Consider the following 19,435-nt stretch of genomic DNA (forward strand, 5'->3'; position numbering starts at 1 on the left):
CCCCTGCCCCCTCCGGCAAGGGTCCCCTCTGCACCCCTGGCTCTTCCCATACCAGTAAGCTCCTGCCGCACAGCCAGGGCCCCTTCTCCTCCATCTATGCCAGCTGGTTCGTCCAGCTTCCACACACCCCTTTTTCACAGCCGGGACCCTTTCTCCCCACTACCAGCATGTGCTTCTGCATGGACCCCAAGCCAAAGCCAGACTTCGGCTCTTTTCCTTCCCCTACAAAGCCAGGATTTCTCTTTGCCCCTCGGCTGGGATGCCCTATTTCTGTCTGTGCCACAAAGCCCTTTGTTCCCACACATGACGTGCCCCCCCCTCCCGCAGCCCCTCTTCTCCCTTGGGCGGGGGCAGAGCCCACCTTGGCAGCACCCCACCGCGGAGTTCATGGGTGAGAACGTGCAGCTTCGGGACGGTGTGGAGGGAGAGCGGCTGGGGCTGCACGTGGGGCACTGGCAGCACAGAGGGACCGGGGAAGGAGGGGCAGTGGGGGCAGCACCCTGGGCTTGTAAGCAGCAAGTGAAGTGGTGACAAGGCAGCAAAATGGCAAGGCGCGTTTTGTCCTCCTCCTTGCCAGGCCTGGGTCCAGCAAGCCTTGTCTTCACAGGGAGGTTTGCTCTCACAATGCCACGGCGCTGGGTGCATAGCGGAGGGAGCCGTGTCTCCTCACAGGGTGTTGGGAGGGGGCAAGCGGAGTAAACTCCCAGTGGCATTGTTTTCAGAGGAAGTGCTCAGTGTAAATAGAGCATGTGGGAGAGTTTGTCCTGGGCAGAGATGAAAAGTCCGAGTGACAGGCTCAGGTTATAAACAGCTTCCTCAGATTGATGTGAAATCAAAACATTTCTATTTAGATGAAGAAAATGAAGGGGGATGTTTACTTAGCCTGGAATCTTTAAACAGTGCGATGGAGACACAGGGTGATTTGGGGTGGGGAGCTTGGCCTGGGGGAAAGGAGCCTCTGCCTGGCTTCGGGGATCCCCCGGCCTGGCATCCCGGCCTTGGGCAGATGCAAGGGTCCCTCATTCAGCCACTCAGTTCCTCTCCCTCTGCCCCAGTGAATGAAGCACAGATGCTCTGGTCCCCTCTGGCCTGATGGCCATCTTCAGTGTTTCTTTGTAAGAAGGGTTGCCCTTCTGCTTTAGAAATTGACAGGCTAAAAGAGGGGAACAGAAAGGCTGATAGAGGTAACGCCCCTCCCGTTCCATAGAAAGGGAAATAAGGCAATGGAAAGATAAAATTATGTGTCCGGGCTTGCGGAGAGTTGGTTGCAAGGTTGGCAGAAGCAGCTGAGATTTCTGATTCCGTGCAGCTGTACGTGCACAGGTGGGATGGATGGAGATGTGTAAGAGCCCTGGTACTACAGAGCAAATCCCACCTCAGGAAGGTCTCTGGGAGGATTGGTTTTATAGATCAGGGAAAAGGTGCATTTTGAGAACTTGCTTTATTTCTAACTCAAACTTTAGGAAAAGATTCTCAAAATGTTAAAGAGCAGTGTTGCTGTGCTTGAAAAAAATCCTGAACACAAGGAGAAGGGACAGGAAAGATGCAGAGGGGAAGGGCAGGAGCTGGGGGCAGAAGCTGGGGAGGCAGAGGGGCAAAGCCGGGCAGGAGCAGGAATGAGAGACAAGTTGCAGGCTCCCTGAAGTTGCTGCGTACGCAGCAAGTGCAGCCTCGGGAACGTCTGTTCCTCTCTTCCTTTGAATAAATATTTATATATTCATTTGCTGGCTGGTGCACACACTTGGCTGCTCACCTCCAGACCAGAATAATGGGACCTGCCCTCGCTGCAGAAAGGGGGAGGGCAGTGGGGATCTGGGCTGCCGCGTGTCTGCCTCCCATTTATCTCCAGCTGGGAGCGGTGCTGATCTCACCAGTTAAGCAGGGCTGGGGGCATTGTGACAACGTGTCCGGGGAATCACCAGGCGGCGTTGGGAGAGCGGGCTGGTGATTCAGTGCTGACCCAGTGCCCCGGCCCTGGGCAGGCACCACACCACGCGGGAGGCACCGTCCTGACCACCTGCAGCCGTTGAGGCTCCGCTGGCCCCTCGCCCGAGCATACAGGCGTGAGCTGTAGGTGTCCTGGCCGGGCTCCAGTTGGAGCTCACAGCAGCCTCCTGAGATTCCCTCTGCAGTACCAGTTGCGCACAGGATCGAGCTTCGCTTTCTGCCCTAAATAGAGTGGGAATGTGGTGGGAAGGGAAGGTGCCAGCACACAGAGACTTCTGCAGCTTCATGGGTGTCTGCCTGTGCCCATCTGTATGCGTGAGGACTCTGTGTGTGTTGGGGGAATGTGTGAAAGGGAAATGCGTAGGGAAATGTACAGGAATGTATTTGGGGGAGATGGGACTTTTTAACCCATGCACGTACGACTACATTTATGGAGCATGCCAGCACATACATACAGCTCTTGAACAGCTATAATTTCTATATGGTGAGGTACGTGTTTAGGGGCAAAGTGTGCTATCCCTTCAGGAAAGCATGATTGCACGTAGGTGTTAGTGCCGGGGGTGTGTGCATGTTTAGAAAGCCCAGGAGTACATTTTGCCTCCCTTTGTGTGGGGGGCTGGTATATTTGTCGGGGGGTTATTTTTCTTGCACTCCTTGACAGGGAATCGTGTCTGAAGCTGTCAGGAGTTTATGCTAAGCAGCCACTCTCTGGCTGTTGGACAGCAGGTCTAAAGTTTCAGTCTGTCTGTATTGGGCTGTCATGTTATGGGATTAGGGTCTGTCACGATGGCTTCTGGATGCATTGTAGGGGGTCTGATTAATCTCACGGTGCTCCTGTGGAGCAGCACCTCTGTGCTGGTGACAGGAGGGTGTGGGCTGAGCTGCCACAAGGGACTCCTGTGCAGTGGAGAAACCCATTCTCACCATTTGGGGTTGGGACATGGTTTCTGTTTGCTTGCGGTCTGATGGGCTTCTCTTTCAGCACAACATAAAGTCCAAGAGCACATTTTGAAGGGACCTCCAGTAGTGTGCCCACAGTAACTCCAGTGGTGTGTGTGTCTGGCAAGTGTTTTTTTGTGTGCTCTTCCTGAGCCCTGGGACGCAGGGCAGGGTCTGCCTTGGCAGTGTGCACTGAGGGAACCAGGCTGTGTGCACATTTCTGGCCTTAGCACCTTTAACCCTTCTTAGCCTGGGTGGCTCTTGGAGGCATCATAAATAAAGAGGGAAATGAGACAATGCTACTGCTTTAGAGTCAGGTTTTTGCTTTTATTTGCAATTGAATCTTGTTAATTGTTGGTGCAATAATTATGCAGGTGACTCTGATAGGGACCATTTAGTTCAAGATTCTCCACGACCTTGAAGTTAAGACCTTACCTTCTGCCTTTTTCCCCCCACTTTCCCTTACCCCTCCTTTACTAGCTGTCACATATGAATAAACTACATTAAAATAACAAACCCACACTAATTAGCTGATTGTGCTGGGAAGTGTGAGAGCAGAATTTCCTGTATGTGCAAGAGCGAGCAAGTGAGTGAGCAGGCAAAGGGGCCCCATCAAGTGAAACCAACCCACAGCGATTTTCTCCCATATGACTGTCTTCACACCGGTCTGGCACTCCAGCAGATGCATTTGCCAGGGCTTCTGTCCTCCGTACTGTTCTTTCTGGTGCATACTGGTTTTCTTCTCTGAGACTATGTGCAAACCCCATTAAGTGAATTCCTCACTGTCCCTAGGGTTAGGCTTGGCAAGCTGTTCTCCCTGCTGCAGGTGCTTTGGTGCAGTTACTGGCTGGTGTGGTTTTGGCAGCCAACACACCTGGGATGGAGCTGGGGACCTAAAAACAGGTGGTACTGCACTCTGAAGGAAAGAACAAGTCAGGTTTTAACAGACCTCATATGCTGCCTGAGCCAGGAGCAAAGGCTGGTCTGTACGACGTTTACCTGCGAAATGTCTGGGGCCTTTTGAGCCTGGTTCAGTCCCAGCAGAAAAATGTGGCTCTTTCTTGAGGCCAGTGGCATCCTTTGGTACCAGCAGATTTGGTGTGCCTCTCACCAGGCTCTCCTGGCCGGGCTTCGACTCAGAGCTTAGAAACAGAAAGCAGTCCCACCTTGCAGAGGATGATGTTGGCCATGCCTGAAGGCCTGTTGGGTTGGGACCAGCCATTTGCTGTTTGGGTTCCAGTTATCTGATCTCACTAATGCCCTTCTTTGCTTCTTTCCCGTCTCTCTTTCTAGCTGAAAGAACTATATGCACTGACGCAGCCTCAGGAAAACCCACAATGGCTGCCAAGCGCAAAGGCGGCCTGAAGCTAAATGCAATCTGTGCCAAGCTGAGCCGCCAGGTCGTCTTTGACCACGGGGGAGCCGAACAGGCACGAGCGGACAAGGGGCTGCAGCGGGAGAGCAGCAACAAGGACCTGCCTCAGCCTGGGTCCAAGGACCTGGGAATGGAGTTTTCAGATGGACTCAGCCGTGTGCAGAAGATTGAGGAGGACAAGAGGAGGGAGGTGATTGAGAAGTGGGTGAACGGGGAGTACAACGAGGAGCCCTTGCTGGGGCGAGTGGAGGGCAAGGAGTGCAAGAGCGCCGACAGCACGGAGGTGCCCCCCGAAGGGGTTTACATGGTGCAGCCCAAGGGCTGTAGCGAAGAGGAAGATAACGGGGATGAGGCGGATGCGCTGAGGGGCTCGCAGGACGGCAACTTCTTGGACGACAGGGATTCGGATGGGCCGGCCTCGAAAGACGATGCCTACCGGTCCTCCAGTGGTGAGACAGGCTCCAAGCTGGGGGCAGGAACCGCCTCAGGTAAGGCCTGCGCATCCTCCGCGCCCCCGCTGTGGGACAGACACCGCCACTGCTGGCGCCCCGGGGCCAGCCAGGGCCGCGGATCCGGCAGGGGCCTGGCGCTTCGTGCCCGGTGCCGCGCCGTTGGCCTCCGCCTGAGCCGGCCCGCGGGGCGCGCAGGGTGCGCAGCGGCTGCGTGGGGCACGGGCACGGCCGCCGTGGCGGGCAGCAGCGGCAGAGCGCGGTGTTGCGGCCCCGCCCGCGCTGCAGCCGCTCGGGGCCGGGCCCGCGCGCTGGCCACGGGCGGGAAGGGGCTCGCGGCGCCTCGCGGCCGCACCTGAGCGCACGGGCCCCCGCGCAGCGCGGCCGGCCGGGGCGAAGGATCTGGAAGACGCGGCCGCGGCAGGAGGTAGGCGACGGCTTCCCTGGTGGCAGCCGGGCCGGGCGGTGCCGGGAGTGTGTCCCGAGCAGGGTCGGGCGGGGAAGCTGCCGGTTCCCGGCCGAGCGCCGCCGCCTCCCCGGGCCCTGAGGCCTTTCCCGCGGCGGGGAGCACGGCCGGGCCCGGGGGCAGCTGCCGCCTTGTTTCTGCGGCCCTTCAAAAGCCGGGTCCGGCGAGAGAAGCTGCAGAAGCCCCAGGTGATTTTTTTTCTCACTTTCTGGTCCTCGCCCCCCGCCCCCGAGATTGATTTTGGGGGAACATGAGTGCTAAGCCTTGGTGATAGCTTAGGGTAAATTTAATTCTCTCCATTAGGGCAGAGCAGCTCCCTCCCCCGATCTGTCACTCAGCTGGCCTGGATCTGTAATTGAAAGATCTCCCCCTAATCTGCTCCACCTGCACGCACCCCTCCCCTGATCTCGGCACTTTGTGAATCCATCAAACTTTCCTCCTTTTGTGTGCGCGCATGTTTTCCTCCTCCTGTTAATAACGCAGCTGAAACTCATCTCCGTCTGTCCGTTCCCCTTCTGGAGAGGCACATTCTCTAGTCTTCACGAGTTCAGTGGCAGCGCACATAATTATGCATATAAGATATAAACAGAGCTGTTTAATTATCCTTCGCCACATCAGTGACAGAGTAATTAACAAACATTGCAAGATCAATGAGGAAAAGTGTGACCTTCAGTTTCCTTTGATAGGAAAGCCCTTGTCGTTCCCAGACACAAGGTGATTGTGCCTGGACTCTGTTTTTAGTTTGTTTTAATCACACACCCCCACCCTCCCCCACACACCCCTTGCAGCTTTTATTTGCTACGAAAACTGAAATGTAAAAAAATACGTTACCGAACTGGGGAAAATGAAAAGGAACTGAGGTTTCTCACTGAGGTAGGAGTTCTCAGTAAAATGCTGTTGTAAGTCTGTATTGTCAAAGGATTATGCAAAAAATGTATAAGCATTCACGGGGGGCTGAAGACTCATCTGTGTTGAAGGCAGGTAATGGTACATGTGGGGTCCGGTTTACATAGATGGCCACATGGGATTTGACTTGCAAACAGTCCCGCTGCCAGGTCTTGAGTGTCTGTTTCAGGAACCTTGTTGTAAATGTTGTTTGCAACATTTCCCTGGAAAGCACAAACTGAAACATCCCTTGCTTTGGAGAGGACAAAAGTTCTTTTCCTCGTCTGTCTTTTTATGTCAGTGTTCTAGAAAATTGATTTTAAGCTGTTCATCATTGAGTCCTCTCAGACCTCGTATTACTGGGTGCAAGTGAAATTTATTCCAGTGAGATCTGAAACTGGCTATACCAAAAAGGAGCATTTTTTTCCAGGTAGCAGGAGGCAGTCAGATCAAAGGAGAGGAATACAGCCCTGTCCTGGTCAATGCGGCTTTGGGGGAGTCATCGCAGGAACCTGGTTTTGAAGGTTCTGACCACCAGTGGCTCCCTCTGAGGACACAGAAGATAAGAGCTGGCAGTGCTCAGCAGCATTTAAAGTTGAGCCTGTACTACTTTGATCAGCTGGAAACTTCGGTAAAAAGCAGGAGTCCCACAGAAAACCGGATCCTGTCTCTAACTAGCTTTCTTGATCAGTGGGGAAAGTGATCCTAATTGTGGGGCTGAGAAAGGTTCCTGCTTCCTGGAGTCATGATGTGTGCACACATGGCCTGCTTTATGGGACTTCAGCTACTGCTTGTGTCCTCCATCTCCTCCTGTAGTCTTAATGCCAAATCCCTGACACCTTGGTCTCCTTCCAGGGTCAGACAGGCTTGCCATGCATCAGGCAGCAGTTTGCAGAGACTTGGTCCATGCTGTTTAATCCTCATGCTTTGAAACAAGATGGAGAACATACATGTATGGCATCTCTATTTCTTTTTCTGAGCCACCCCTTGGAAACAAGGGACTAATGAGTGGTGCTCAGTCTTGCCTTAAGTGCCTCCCTCTCTGGTACAGCTAGGAAAGGTGTTCAGGAATCACAAAGGTGGCGTCTGTCAGGAGATGGTGTCAGAAGCTGACCTGGGCATACAGATAGGTTTCTTCATTCATTTGTGCACCCTCTCCTGCCTACTGACTGACCCATACTTCTCTACACACATTTATATATGGCATTTAGATTTCCCCAGACAGTCTCTGAAGAGATCCCTTTCCACAATCTCTGGCTGACGCACACATACCCAAGGAAGTTTTCCTATACAGTCCCATGTTCCTTACTCTGCCTGTTTCTTACATAGTGAGCTAAAATAGTCACCAGGAGCTTTGCCCTGTACAAGCTTTCAGAGTTCTCCCCTTTTCTTAGCCTACTGGCTGTGTCTCTTAGGAAGGGAATATTGGCCCCATTTTCAACAAGGGGGGATTTATCTTCATAATTTCCTGGGGAGACTCCACTTGGGAGGACATGCATGGTGAGTTCCAGTTCCTTGCATATTATCCTATAGCCCCCTAGTCTACATGTTTTCCCTCCCAAGCAGAATAAAGGACAGAGCCCTGGCTGGGATGTCCCATCCCCCAGTATCCAGACCTTGTGCTCCATTTGGGCTGTTTGGCTTTTCCTTCCATATATAGTGTGCTGCTGCAGGCTATTTTTAGCCCCTTTTTTGCTAGCTTCGGATCCTTTGTGATACGATAGCTGCTCTGAGACACAGAGATCTCTGCTCTTTGGCAATGCCCACAAATGGAGAGCAGCGGCAAGGGGAGAGGGAGCCCTTTTATTATCACTTAGAAAAGGAGAGAAAAATGCCGTGCAGGGGAGGGGAGGAAGACCCAGGGACAATGCTTCCTGTGGCTGCCTGGGCTGTGCACTTCTCACAGGGATTTGTTTCCCAGCCGCTGTCCTGCTTCACTTCTGTCTGCATGTGGGTATCAGGAGGGTTTTCTGTTGATGAGGTAATAATAATTACCTCTTTCTTCACTGCTGTTTGAAAGTGTATGTGAAATGAGTTGGCTGGTTCTCATACTATCTTTGTGGTGAGACAGCTCCCTTCCATAAGGTGCCTCCACCTCCAGAGCCTCTAGACTTCTGGTTAGGTGCCTGGGCAAGTAAGGGGGGGTTGCCTTTGACTTTAGGGGATGTGTCGGCGGGCTCACACTGGGATGAGTGAAGGTGCACTTGCTAGGCAGCGAGTGGTGGGAACTGGCCAGGGTTTCAACTCAAAAGTGGATAAGGAAAGACTGAGCAGCACTGGCAAAGCTGTTGATCAGGGAAGGTATTGCAATCATCTGGAACCAGATTTGAGCAAAGGAAAAGCAGAACGCGAAGTGTTTTGGGGGGTGAGGGGATTAAATCGAGGGTAGTGAAATCTCAACTCAAGCTCAGACTTTGTAAAGATCAAAAAGAGGTCTGACAACTCCCCTTTTCCTATGGTCTTGGGTTTTGCATCTAATTGTTTGCACCAGTTGAGGTCTGGCTACATGGGTAGGTAGGTAGGTACCAAAGGTGCTTCCAAGATAGGTGTGCAGGTGAGAGAAGTTTAAAAAGGAGGTGGTCTCCTACAACATTCCATTTTCTGCAGTATTACAAGGAAATACTAGGTTTCCTTGCATCTCCTCTCTGGATTTGTATTGTCTGTGGCGCTTGAACTGATCTGAGATTTGTAAAACTGATTGGAGATGTGGCGTTGAAAAAGAGGGTCTCCTCTCTTTTTTCATATGCTGCAGGTTAGGATAAAGAAGGAAAGGAGTTGGCTGGCTTTCAGGGCAGCTGTTAAAGCTAGTAAAAATCACACTTAATAGCTTAAATTTCCTATCAGGTCCTCTCTGTGGTATTCTTGGAGTTTGGCACAGGCTGGCTAGAATTTTTCTGCGCAGTGCTTGGAAGTCAGGGCATTGTGAAGGAGGCTGGGGGATTGTTTTACAGGTCCAAAAAGAGAGGAAAAGCAGAACAGGGAAAGCAGATTTAACAGAAACATGGAAGTGTTAGACCCAGTAGGGATTTCATGGGTTTAATCACTTTTGTTGGGTCATTGGGTTACACTGAAATGGAGGTGGAGAAGTGAGAAAAAGAGGTAAAAAGGAGAACTGCTTTAAAGCGAGATGAAATTATTTAATATGTCTGTGTGTGAAAGATAAAGTTGATGGCTTTGGTAGGGTGTTGGAAGTGCCGCAGGAGAGGGTCAAGTGGGGAAGCAAGATTAAATGATCCTACCTCTGAGGATCGAGTAATACAGCCTTTCCTTGTGGTTTCCTTCTGACAAGTCTTGTTATTGAACACTGTGGGGCATGATTCTGCATTTAACATCCTTTAAGATTAATGCTGACCCATGAGGTTGTACTACAAAGAGCTACAATCCGAGCCAGACACTGCAGGGGCATTGCTACCCATTCTGTAAATAACAGGGTGTTTATTCTGAAGTCAGGCATCCCAAAATCCCATGCAGGATGCTGGGCCTAAGTGCTCAGAACTGGAAAGTCGTTTTGGGCTAAAGCAGGTCCCAGCACTTAGCAAGTATGTCTTTGTCCTTCTGCTTGCAGGCTTCAGGCATGTTCTTTGCGTTGCCTTTCTCACGTACAGCATACGCAGGCAGCTAGCGCAGCAGCGCTTCTGCTAGGTGAACACTGCTATACCAGGCAATATTGAAACAGGAGTATGACTTTCATGGCCTTGCGCAATTTACTGCCCGTTGCAGGCAGTCTTTTCCTCCATATAGTCCAGTGGAAACATTTGTGGAAGCTGATGGCTATTGAACTTCGACCTTGCTCATTGACTAGGTCTTGTGTGCGCAGGCGTGCTCTCCTGTCTGTGCATGCCTGTGTGTATGGCATCGTTGGCTGTCAGATCCCCCAAATTGTAGGGATCAGTTTTCGTGGTTTGGATTTGTGGATCTCTTTTGTGGCTGTGTCTTGGTGCCTTCCTTTTCCACTGCATTTCAAGGTGGTGTTGATTTGGTTTGAGCTGGACCCAGTGCCCAGAACCTCCATTCTGCAGCCAGTGTACCTGCCTGTGCTGGCTCCCTGTGAACGAGCGTGCTTGCCCATGAGAGCTAGAGTGATTGGAAAAGATGACGAGGGAGGTTTGAAGGACTCCTGCACACAGTAAATCTTTACTCTGCAGGAGAAAGCAAGAGGGAGAGGAGGAGCAGCGCTGTGTCAGGCTGAAGCCTAAATGAGTCCAAGCCGGCACATCAGAGCAATCTTTATTTCCTCCTTTACACTGATATTGGGTGACCTCCAGATGTGTGTTCTTCCCCTCCTGGTGGCCTGTGAAACTGCCTGAGGAAGGGAGGGAGAGACCCAGGGAAAGACAGCTTTTGCTCATTTTTCCTCCCTTATTTTTCCTATGCTCAGGTAGACTAACCCCTTCCTTGCCCCTTCCCCATCCCACACTCCAGAGACCACATCAGGACAACAGCTCTTTCTGTCCTCAGTCCAAATCCTGAGGAAGAGAAGGCTGTTCCTGACCTATTTTGCACCTGTGTGGACTTTTCCCTTTTGTGGTCTTACTGGAAGCTGTTCCTGGCTGCTCAAGGAGGCTGTCTGTGGGTTTCTGCAGCCTTCACTGAACTGTGGCCCCTTTTCACGTGAAGAGTAGTAGCTCTCTGGTCATTGGGGTTGAGAAGGAAGGGAGCAAGCTGGGTGAAAAGAACTCTTGCAAGATTGACAGGGAAGAGGACCGCAACACCTATGGGGAACTCTCCTGTCTTTGTCTTGCCTTCTTTTCTCCACATCTTCCCCTCCTCTCCTCACTGCCAAGCTGCTCATACATATAGCCTTTGCTGATCTTCCCCCATCTTAATTCATCTCCACCTCTGCTGCTTTCCTGCTCTACTCTGCATTTCCCATTCTGCCCTCCCCCTGCTCCACCCCGTACATCGTCTTGCCCTGTCTCCCTTACCCATTTCACACCATGCTGTCCTGCCTGCTCTCAGCTGGGTTGTTCACCAGCACATGTGGCATACCTTGCGTGTTTCTGCCCCTCCTTATGCACGCAGACACACTGCTTGCTGTCTATCCTCTGTGCACCTCCTTCCATATACAAACATACACAAGGACAGAACTGTACAAACCTCGGCATATTGGCATTGGTTTCGCTTCCAGTAAAATTACTTTTTCTTCATATTAGGCCAAGGCAAGAGTGCAGAGACATTTATGAAACTTTGTTTAATGTACTGAAAAGCCATCGGCTAGAACATTTAGGAAATTGATTTTCCTGGCATTGATGAACTCTTTTTATTTTACCCCGGTATTAATTACTTTTTTTTTTTTAAACAAATTAATTTAAGAGTCGTAAAACCTAACAAGTGAGCCAAACGTCAGTAGATCATGTTCCCCTCTCCCCTTACCTCCCCCTCCCCGCTACTAGTGCTGGTATGGGAGGAGAAGAAAAATCAACGCCTTGCGTGACTCTCTCACTTTGGTTCTCTGTAGGGGAAGCTTCATCGCTGCGAGATTATGCCGCCACCACCATGAATGAGTTCTTGGGCATGTTTGGCTATGACGACCAGAACATGCGGGATGAGTTGGCCCGCAAGATCAGCTTTGACAAGCTGAATGCTGCTACCTCAGAGGCCACTGCGACCGCTGCCTCTCTCCCTGGTGAAGATGCCATGAGCAAACGAGCCCGCTTCTCCAAGTATGAGGAGTACATCCGCAAACTGAAAGCTGGAGAGCAGCTCTCTTGGCCCATGCATTTGGCTAAATCTGAGGAGTTGGGCTCCAAGCTGGGCAAAGAAACTTCCTCAGTGCTGGCACAGCCCATTCGGGTGCCAGGTCCAGATGCCTCCATGCTGACGGAGACCAAAGCCACCATCCTGCCGCTGCCCTCTCCCAGCAGTTCCCAGATGCAGGGCCTGATGTCACGGGCCTCCAAATATGACTTCTTCATTCAGAAGCTGAAGACGGGTGAGAGCATCAGGCCACAAAATGGCAACACTTACAAGAAGGCCTCCAAGTATGACCTAGAAAACGTCAAGTACTTGCACCTTTTCAAGCCTGGAGAAGGAAGCCCAGATATGGGAGGAGCCATCGCCTTCAAGACAGGCAAGGTAGGCCGACCTTCCAAGTATGATGTGAGGAACATTCAGAAGCTTACTCCAGTTAAAGCTCCAACACCCAGCCTGGCCCCTGCTCCTCTCGCCAGTACCCCCAGCAGCACTCCCGTAGCTGGGCCAGAGCAGTCCGTCTCATTGCCATTCAACACTCCTGAGTACCTGAAATCAACTTTCTCCAAGACAGACTCCATCACAACTGGAACAGTCTCTACAGTAAAGTAAGCGTCCTTCCACTTTTCTTACCTTTGTATTAATGGGGGATTGTACCTAAAGTCTGCGTGTGAATCAGTGGGCCATTCCAGTTTGTGTGGTGATAAATACTGTGCTGTTCATGTGATGTTTCTTTTTGCTTTCTCTGTTGGAGTGTCGGCTCCTTTGTTGCACCCTGCACCTCTATCTTATTTGCCCTAAGGATGTGGCCTGCCATCAGCAGTCATAGCCATGAGTGTAGAGCCTACTAGCTCTTGGGTTTGTATGTTAAAGTGAAAGGTGAGGCAACAGGGTGCTGTCAGCACTCTAAGGGACAAGGTTGTGGCCACGCTACTTTCTCTTTCTTCTGGTGTTCCCCAGGCGTCCAGCTGTGTCTATAGGGGAACCTAATCCTTGCTTCCATTTAACTCAATGGTGAAACTCTTCTGACTTTCCTGTTAGCAAGATGGGGCTTCTTGTTTGTCCCAGAACTCAGAAGACTTTCCCATCAATTTTCATAGGAGTTAGGCATACACATACTTCTGTGGGGCCAGGCCTGGGTCTTCTTAATTTGCTTGTTCTTTACACAAATAGAGGTGATTCAATTACCCCTCAGACTGGGCAAACTCATTAGCCCAGTTACCACTTATAACCTCCCACAAATACATTGCTGGCAGTCTCTTCAGTGATGCCATTGACTGAATGGAGATATCTGAAGGCCTTGCCAAACCTTCGGTTACTTTTTAATGTGGCTTCCAAAGGTGATAGCTGTGGAAAAGCTACATGTGGACATGAGGCTGCAAACAGGGAGGAAAGGAGGGACTTCTCTGCTTGCTTGTCATGGTTTGGATTTACTTGTTTCTCCCTGTGGACCTGGGGCTGTTGTGAGCTGTGAATCCTGTGGAGTAATTTCTAGCAAGTCTAGGACCTCTGTCCTGCACTTCTGTGGGAAATATCATCACATGCACCCTACTACTTTGCCCCCTGGTAAGGAGGAAGGCTGTTTTGTGTTTAATATGCAGACCTAGGAGGCTTGGGGCCGAATCGTCACTCAAATGCTCTTTGCCGTCTCAGGCGAGTCTGCATCCCCCACTTTCTGTGTTTCCCTGCCTGTCTTCCATGTGGAGCAGTCATTTCCCAACTGCTGGACGACAGATTTAGGAGCTCTATGGTTAAGGTGTATGAGAAAGGGCAGAGGATTATTAACATTTGCATCTGGCCCCCAGTCAGGGTGCACCCTGTATGTGCTCCAGATGGCAGGCAGGGACTCCTATTACTAAAAAACACTGTGTTGTAAATATTCCTGTAGGCACAGTGCCTTGTTGTGATGGGTGACTTGGCCAGGGACTCTGTGCCTGAAGAGTCTGCAGAACGCTGAGCTGCCTGGAGTTCAGCGGCCAGCCTACAGCTGTGCTTGGGGGGGCTCTGAGCCTCTTCTTACCTGCTTTAGTGTTGCACTTGGATCCCAGCTTGATTTCCTTTCTCTTGCTCATTTCCTGCCACTTGCAGATGTGGGTTTGTAGCACTGTGGTGATCCCTGCTCTAGCCACAGGACTTCCTTAGCTGGGGCATCGTCGTGGGGCTGCAACAGGAATGGGGGTGACCAGGGCCTTCAACCTGGCAGTTCGCAGTGTCCCAATCACATGTTGGAGTACAGGAGGGGCTCTGGTCCCTTCTCCTTTAGGCTGCTTACTTAGGTACAGGCTTTCACGATAAAAGAAAGCAGCCCATTAATTGTGCTGGTGGAGGAAGCGCTAACTGTGGTATCTGGGACCTGGCTTTCCATTCACAGTCCCCATTGGGACCAAATAACCTGGCAGGAATTACCCCTTACTCTCACACATAGGCATGTATACTCTAGCCATGGGTTTAGACTCTCTAACGCCTAATGCTATTAACCCGACCTGAACTAATCTACCTACTTCAAGTGAACTCTGTGCAAAGGTGTCATTGTTGAAACCAGGCTACAGAGCTGTCACGAGGAGGAGTGGAGGTTGAGTGTGGGCAAAGCTGAGAAGGAAGGCTGCATGCAGCCTGTCTGGGGGCTGTGGTGGTATGCCACTGTCTCTTAGGCTGGAGTCTGGTCCTCTGTCTCTTCTTCCTTTTGCTGAACTCACCGAGTATGTAATTTTCATCTGCTTGCTAATGATGTTAAGTAACCCAGGCTTATGTGACAGTTGCGTGCAGTTGGGTTGATTTTGTCATTGATTAAAATACATAAATACCTTTGCTGGGCCACCTGTCTATTGGAGTTAGGCTATCTGTGTGAAAGCAGAGGCAATTAAAGCCCCACCTAGGGGGCTGTAGCATTGCTGCCAGTACCCCAGTACCAGGTAGCAGCACGCTGCGCCTGCTGGCCATAGGAAATGTGCAGTAGCTCACAGTGCAGCTGAAGCACAACTGAGCCTGGGGCAGATGTGTCTTGAAGGCCTTTCCATGCCCATAAGGGCAGTGTTGCAAGGGGCTTCAGGGAAGTGTTTGTTTTCATGTGGCCATCACTTGTTTGTAAACGGGTATTCAGTTTTTTTCTGTGGAAACAGGTTTTCATGGTTGGTCTTCTCAGTGTCTCCAGCAAACTGAACTGAGTCCTGCAAAGAGGGAATGTGCAGGCAGGGTGGTAGGCAGACTGTATGGTTCCCTAGGAAATAAAGGTACCAGATTTGAAGGGAAAGGGGGAGCAAGGTTAAACATATGGGTGTCTTTGCTGGGTACTCCTCGCTGGACCCTCTCTCCCGATGTGTCAGTGGTATGTGAGAGAAATGAGGAGCTTAGACTGTGCCCTGTTCCTGCCTGCTAACCAGCTCTGCCATGTGTGTTTCTTATTAGGAATGGATTACCCACTGACAAACCAGCTGTCAGCGAAGACGTAAATATTTACCAGAAGTATATTGCCAGGTAGGCAAAACTCTTGACTTTCTTGGGGAGAGGGCTGGAAGTAAGAGGGTGGAGTGGTGGTGGGAGAGATGAGGTCTTGCCCATCTGGATCAAGTGTTTAAACCAGTCATTGGCACTTCCATTTCCCTCTGGCATCTGTACTTGCTCTGTTCGCTCTGTTCCCTTGCTTGGGAGAGTGGTAGCTGAGAGCGGTATACAAGCGTGCCAAGAGCATGCTCGGGTCCCCAGAGCTGTGAGATTTTGTGACAAATAGCGGAAAAATATTTCACTGCAGAAGCCCAGGATTTAAATGGGCGCGCTGTCCCTGGACTGTCCTTTCTGTCCATTGCTGTGCTGTCACCAGCCTTTTCCCCCTACCATATCCAGTGCCTGCAGGAGGCAAGCAAAGAACATCTCGCCTCTGAGAATTAGGCTGGAGAATTCACAACTCACTCAAGTTTAGGCAGGTCTTGGCATCAATGTGGGATGTTTATCCTAGAAAATTTTGCAGAAACTCTCACTGAATAAGGTGCAGATTAGGGCATCTTCTCGCAGCTGTGGGCAAGCTTGGGTCAGGAATGAGTTACGCTGAGAGGGAGCCCAAGGCTGTTGTGGTGAGACAGTCAGTAATGCCATGAGAGCCAGAGGAGCAGAGGAGATCAGTGCATAACACCCGCCTGTTCTATAGCTCATGGTAGGGCCTTTGCCCCTAGCCTGTTGAATCCTTCATCTGCACTATGAGAAAGCTCACTACGAAAGCCCCATGTATACAGAAAGACACCAGACAGGGAAGCAAGCAAACACTTCTCTCCAGAGACAGAACTGAAGGGTTTGTTCCCACCAGCACTTGGGCACTTACTAACAAGAGGGCGGGGAAATGTGTACTGTGCCTTCCCACCTTGCCAGAGTCTACAGAGAGCCTCCCTGTGGGAGGCAGTCAGCTGCTAGGAAGGTGCAAGGGAAGATCTTGGCACATCAGCAAGGAAAAAGTGTGGGAACAGTGCTCTCCTGAGTTAGAGAGTGGAGCGAGAGGTGATTTCTTTCCTCCCTTTTGCTCAAATCCTCATGTAGGAGAAGGAGGCAGAAGACCACGTGGGAAGAGAGGACAGCTGCACCACCACATGCAGCTCCTCAAGCAGCAATGCCTCTGGTGCAGGTGGCAACTCACTGCTTCCTGGGAGGGTACAGGAGTGAAAGCAGGGGTTCGAGCCCATCTTTGCATGGGTCAGGAGGGGCAGCATCCTTTTACTGCTGAGATTGCAGGAATTGTAGAGTTTGCAGAGAGAGGAGATGCCACCCTTTCCGTCCCCAGTTCCCCTCTCAAGCAGAGAACTGCATAAACACTTCACCCACATCCACTCTTTGTAGTGCTCTGCAAGCCCCTTCCCCTGGGTCAGGCAGGTAACTGAGGGAGGCTTGTGAGATAGCTAAGGGACACCACATCCTGCTTAAAAAGCTCCGCAAGCCGCCCGTTGGCAGCACAGCCACTTCCCTTCAGTTTACACACAATTTTAAAAACAGTCTAAAGCCTTAAAATCAAGGGGTGGGGGGAGAGAGACACGACACTCTTATGTCTGTACTGCATAATTAGCTTAATGAGTTTGCCAAAGCCACTGCCAAAAGCTACCCAGGGATAATCCATTCTCTCACATAACAAAACAAAACCTCTTACTTGGCTAGTTTGGGTTGGGTTGTTTCCCCCCACCCCCCGTATATTTATAATTAAAAAAAAAAAAAGACCACAGAAAAAATTATTATTATTATTATTAGTGCCTCAGCAGATGGTGCTTCTGGCAGCACTTACTTAAATATTTATTTCTGTGTGGGTTTCCTCCCCCCTTGTAATTGGGGTGGGTTGTTTTTTTTCTTCCTTCTTTCACATCATCGTTACAGGGTAATGAGTCTGTAAACACTCTTTAAGCATGCTGACTTCTTTATTTATTATTTTTATTATTATTTATTTATCAACTCTTGCCAGATCAAGACTAGTTCTTTCTGGCCAAAAAAAAAAAAAAAAAGTGAACAGATTAAAGTAAAGGAAGGGGGAGGGGGTTGTTCTTGTGAAAATGAATCTATGTGCCTGTGTGGACAATTTAGGAGTCTGCATTTGCATATCAGTGTGATTAAACAGTCTGTGAGTTTGCTTGTTTCAGGTGCGTGTGTTTGTGTCTGTTTGTGTGCATGGAAATTGTGGGTACATTCATGTAAATTAAGAGGGGTGTTGATGTACCTTAGAGTATGTGCATGTAAATGTCCACGTGTGTATGTGTGTAAGTAAGTGTGTGGTGTGTAAGCTTTCGCTGTTATGAAAAAGCTAAACAGATGCTGTGCTTTAAAAATTAATAGCTTTGAACTGTTTCAAGTGTCAGAAGAAACACAGGATAAATATAACCCTTTAGGAGCCTAACCTTACAGACTGAAAGAGCAGAATTTCTCCTTTGTGCTGTGTTTGCCGCTTCCCTCCTTCCCCAAGCACACACTCTGGTGGAACACTTGCCTCTCCTTTCCTGCACTGTAGACACCCCCCACACACACCTTTCTGTGGCACGTGGAAGGGAAGGTAGGAGTTTGAGGTGCTAGAGTGCTTGTTTAGCTGTTGCTTTTAAAGCTGAGTCTGTGAGTTACTCCTGCTAGGATGCTTCAGGTAACTCATCCCATGCAGGCATGGTCTCTTCAGCCTCTGGCCCTTCTTCTACTGCAGTGGGCATCTCTGGTCATTTTGCATCCTCACTTTTGATAATATTTTGGACTGCTTTGCTTCAAAGGTGTGTATTTTTCAGCAAGGTCTTTATCTTCCTCTTCTCTCTGCCTAGTCTGCACTCCACAGTTCTCCAGCCCTGCACAGCCCTTTGCTCTCTCTCTCCCCACCATCTCATCAGTGGAATAGGGAAGAAGCTTTCCACAGAGCAGTTTTTTTCCTTTAAAGCTGCTGGTGGTTCTGCTGCCAGAAAGCCTGGGACTAGCAGGACCAGTTGGTTCTATCTACTGATGAGCTGCGTGTACCTGGTTAATGTCACAGTGACTCAGGTTGCTGCCCTGTACTAGCCTCACAGTTGCTCAGGTGTTTAGCAGGAATCGCTTCCTCTGCTTGCAGTTCCACACCTTTGTTTGTGCAGCCAGCTTTGCTGTTTGCCTTGTGGTTTGTTTCTTCTCCACTGCTGAGGTTTGTTCCAGTTTCTCAATCACCTGTTCTGACGTGATCCTGATTTCCTGCAGTATTTCTTCTCCTTCCCCAGGGAAAGGCATGTCTGCTCCTGGCATCTGTCCCTGTCTCCCTTTGTGAATGCTGAGGCAAAGAAGTCACTTAATTTTTTAGCAATGTCTACCTTGTCTGTCAATTAAGTCCCCTTTCCATCTCCTGGAGTCCCTGCTGTCTCCACAGTTGACCTCCTCTTCCTTACTGTGCTTCAGAAATGCCTTATTTAGTACTGCTTTTCATCTTAACTTTTTCTATCCTGTAGCTTAGCGTTACCTCACCTTATGGTGATCCATAATCTTCCCTGCTCCTGCTCCGATCCTTGGTTGTGGTGGGACACCCTCACTCCTCTAATTTTTCTTTTTTACCCGTTGCCCGCCCTTCTTTCTTTCCCATGCCCTTTATCATATGCACTCCTGCTGTGTTTAGCACTAAGTGACGTGAAGAACCTTTGAGGAACCTTTGAGCAGATGGTACTTTATCTTTGAATGTTTCCCCTCTGAGTCCCCTTCTCTCCACTGCTTTTCCCTTTCAAGCACTTCCAGGGTCCTGTAAAGTATACATCAGAGAATTCATTGCACTGATCAGCCCGTTACTGGATCGTCTCTTTTTGCCAATTACTGATGTGTCTCTCAGTCAATACATTCTATATACAGTCTGTTTGTATGTAGATATCATATGGCATTTCTGCTATTCTGGGGTTTTTTTCCACCCTGCATATCAGGAGTTTCCAGATTTGCTGTGTGGAATACTTGGTAGTGGCCTGCAGAAATGGGTTGGGTGCATGTTGTTGGCTGTTGCTTCTTGTGTCCTACTCCTAATTGCACTCAAAGGCAGGCTGAAAACCCTGTTCTTTTGCATTGCATTATTTTTTGTTGTGAGCAAATCCCGTATCCACATGGAAAATGAAGATTAGCAGGGCTGTCATGCATGGTAGAAGATGCACACACAGGGTTGAGATGGTCTGCCTGTAATGCTTTGTTCTGTTCCTGTTGATCCATCTCACCTATCTTTCCATTGATCAGTCCATCTTA

General features: G+C 50.2%; 1 protein-coding gene across 16 annotated transcripts in view; it reads left to right on the top strand.

The window, feature by feature from the left end:
- CASZ1 (castor zinc finger 1) overlaps positions 1-19,435 on the top strand; it is a 237,057-nt gene that overhangs the window by 180,149 nt on the left and 37,473 nt on the right. For all 16 annotated transcript variants that reach the window (XM_080380903.1, XM_080380893.1, XM_080380900.1 and 13 more), the window contains 3 exons: positions 4,180-4,749; positions 11,520-12,360; positions 15,158-15,226. In XM_080380903.1, the coding sequence (XP_080237029.1) occupies positions 4,180-4,749; positions 11,520-12,360; positions 15,158-15,226 (1,480 nt within the window). The remainder of the gene's footprint in view (positions 1-4,179; positions 4,750-11,519; positions 12,361-15,157; positions 15,227-19,435) is intronic.

Source organism: Falco punctatus (assembly GCF_963210335.1).
Source record: "Falco punctatus genome assembly, chromosome: 3".
In the NCBI taxonomy this organism is placed as follows: Eukaryota; Metazoa; Chordata; class Aves; order Falconiformes; family Falconidae; genus Falco; species Falco punctatus.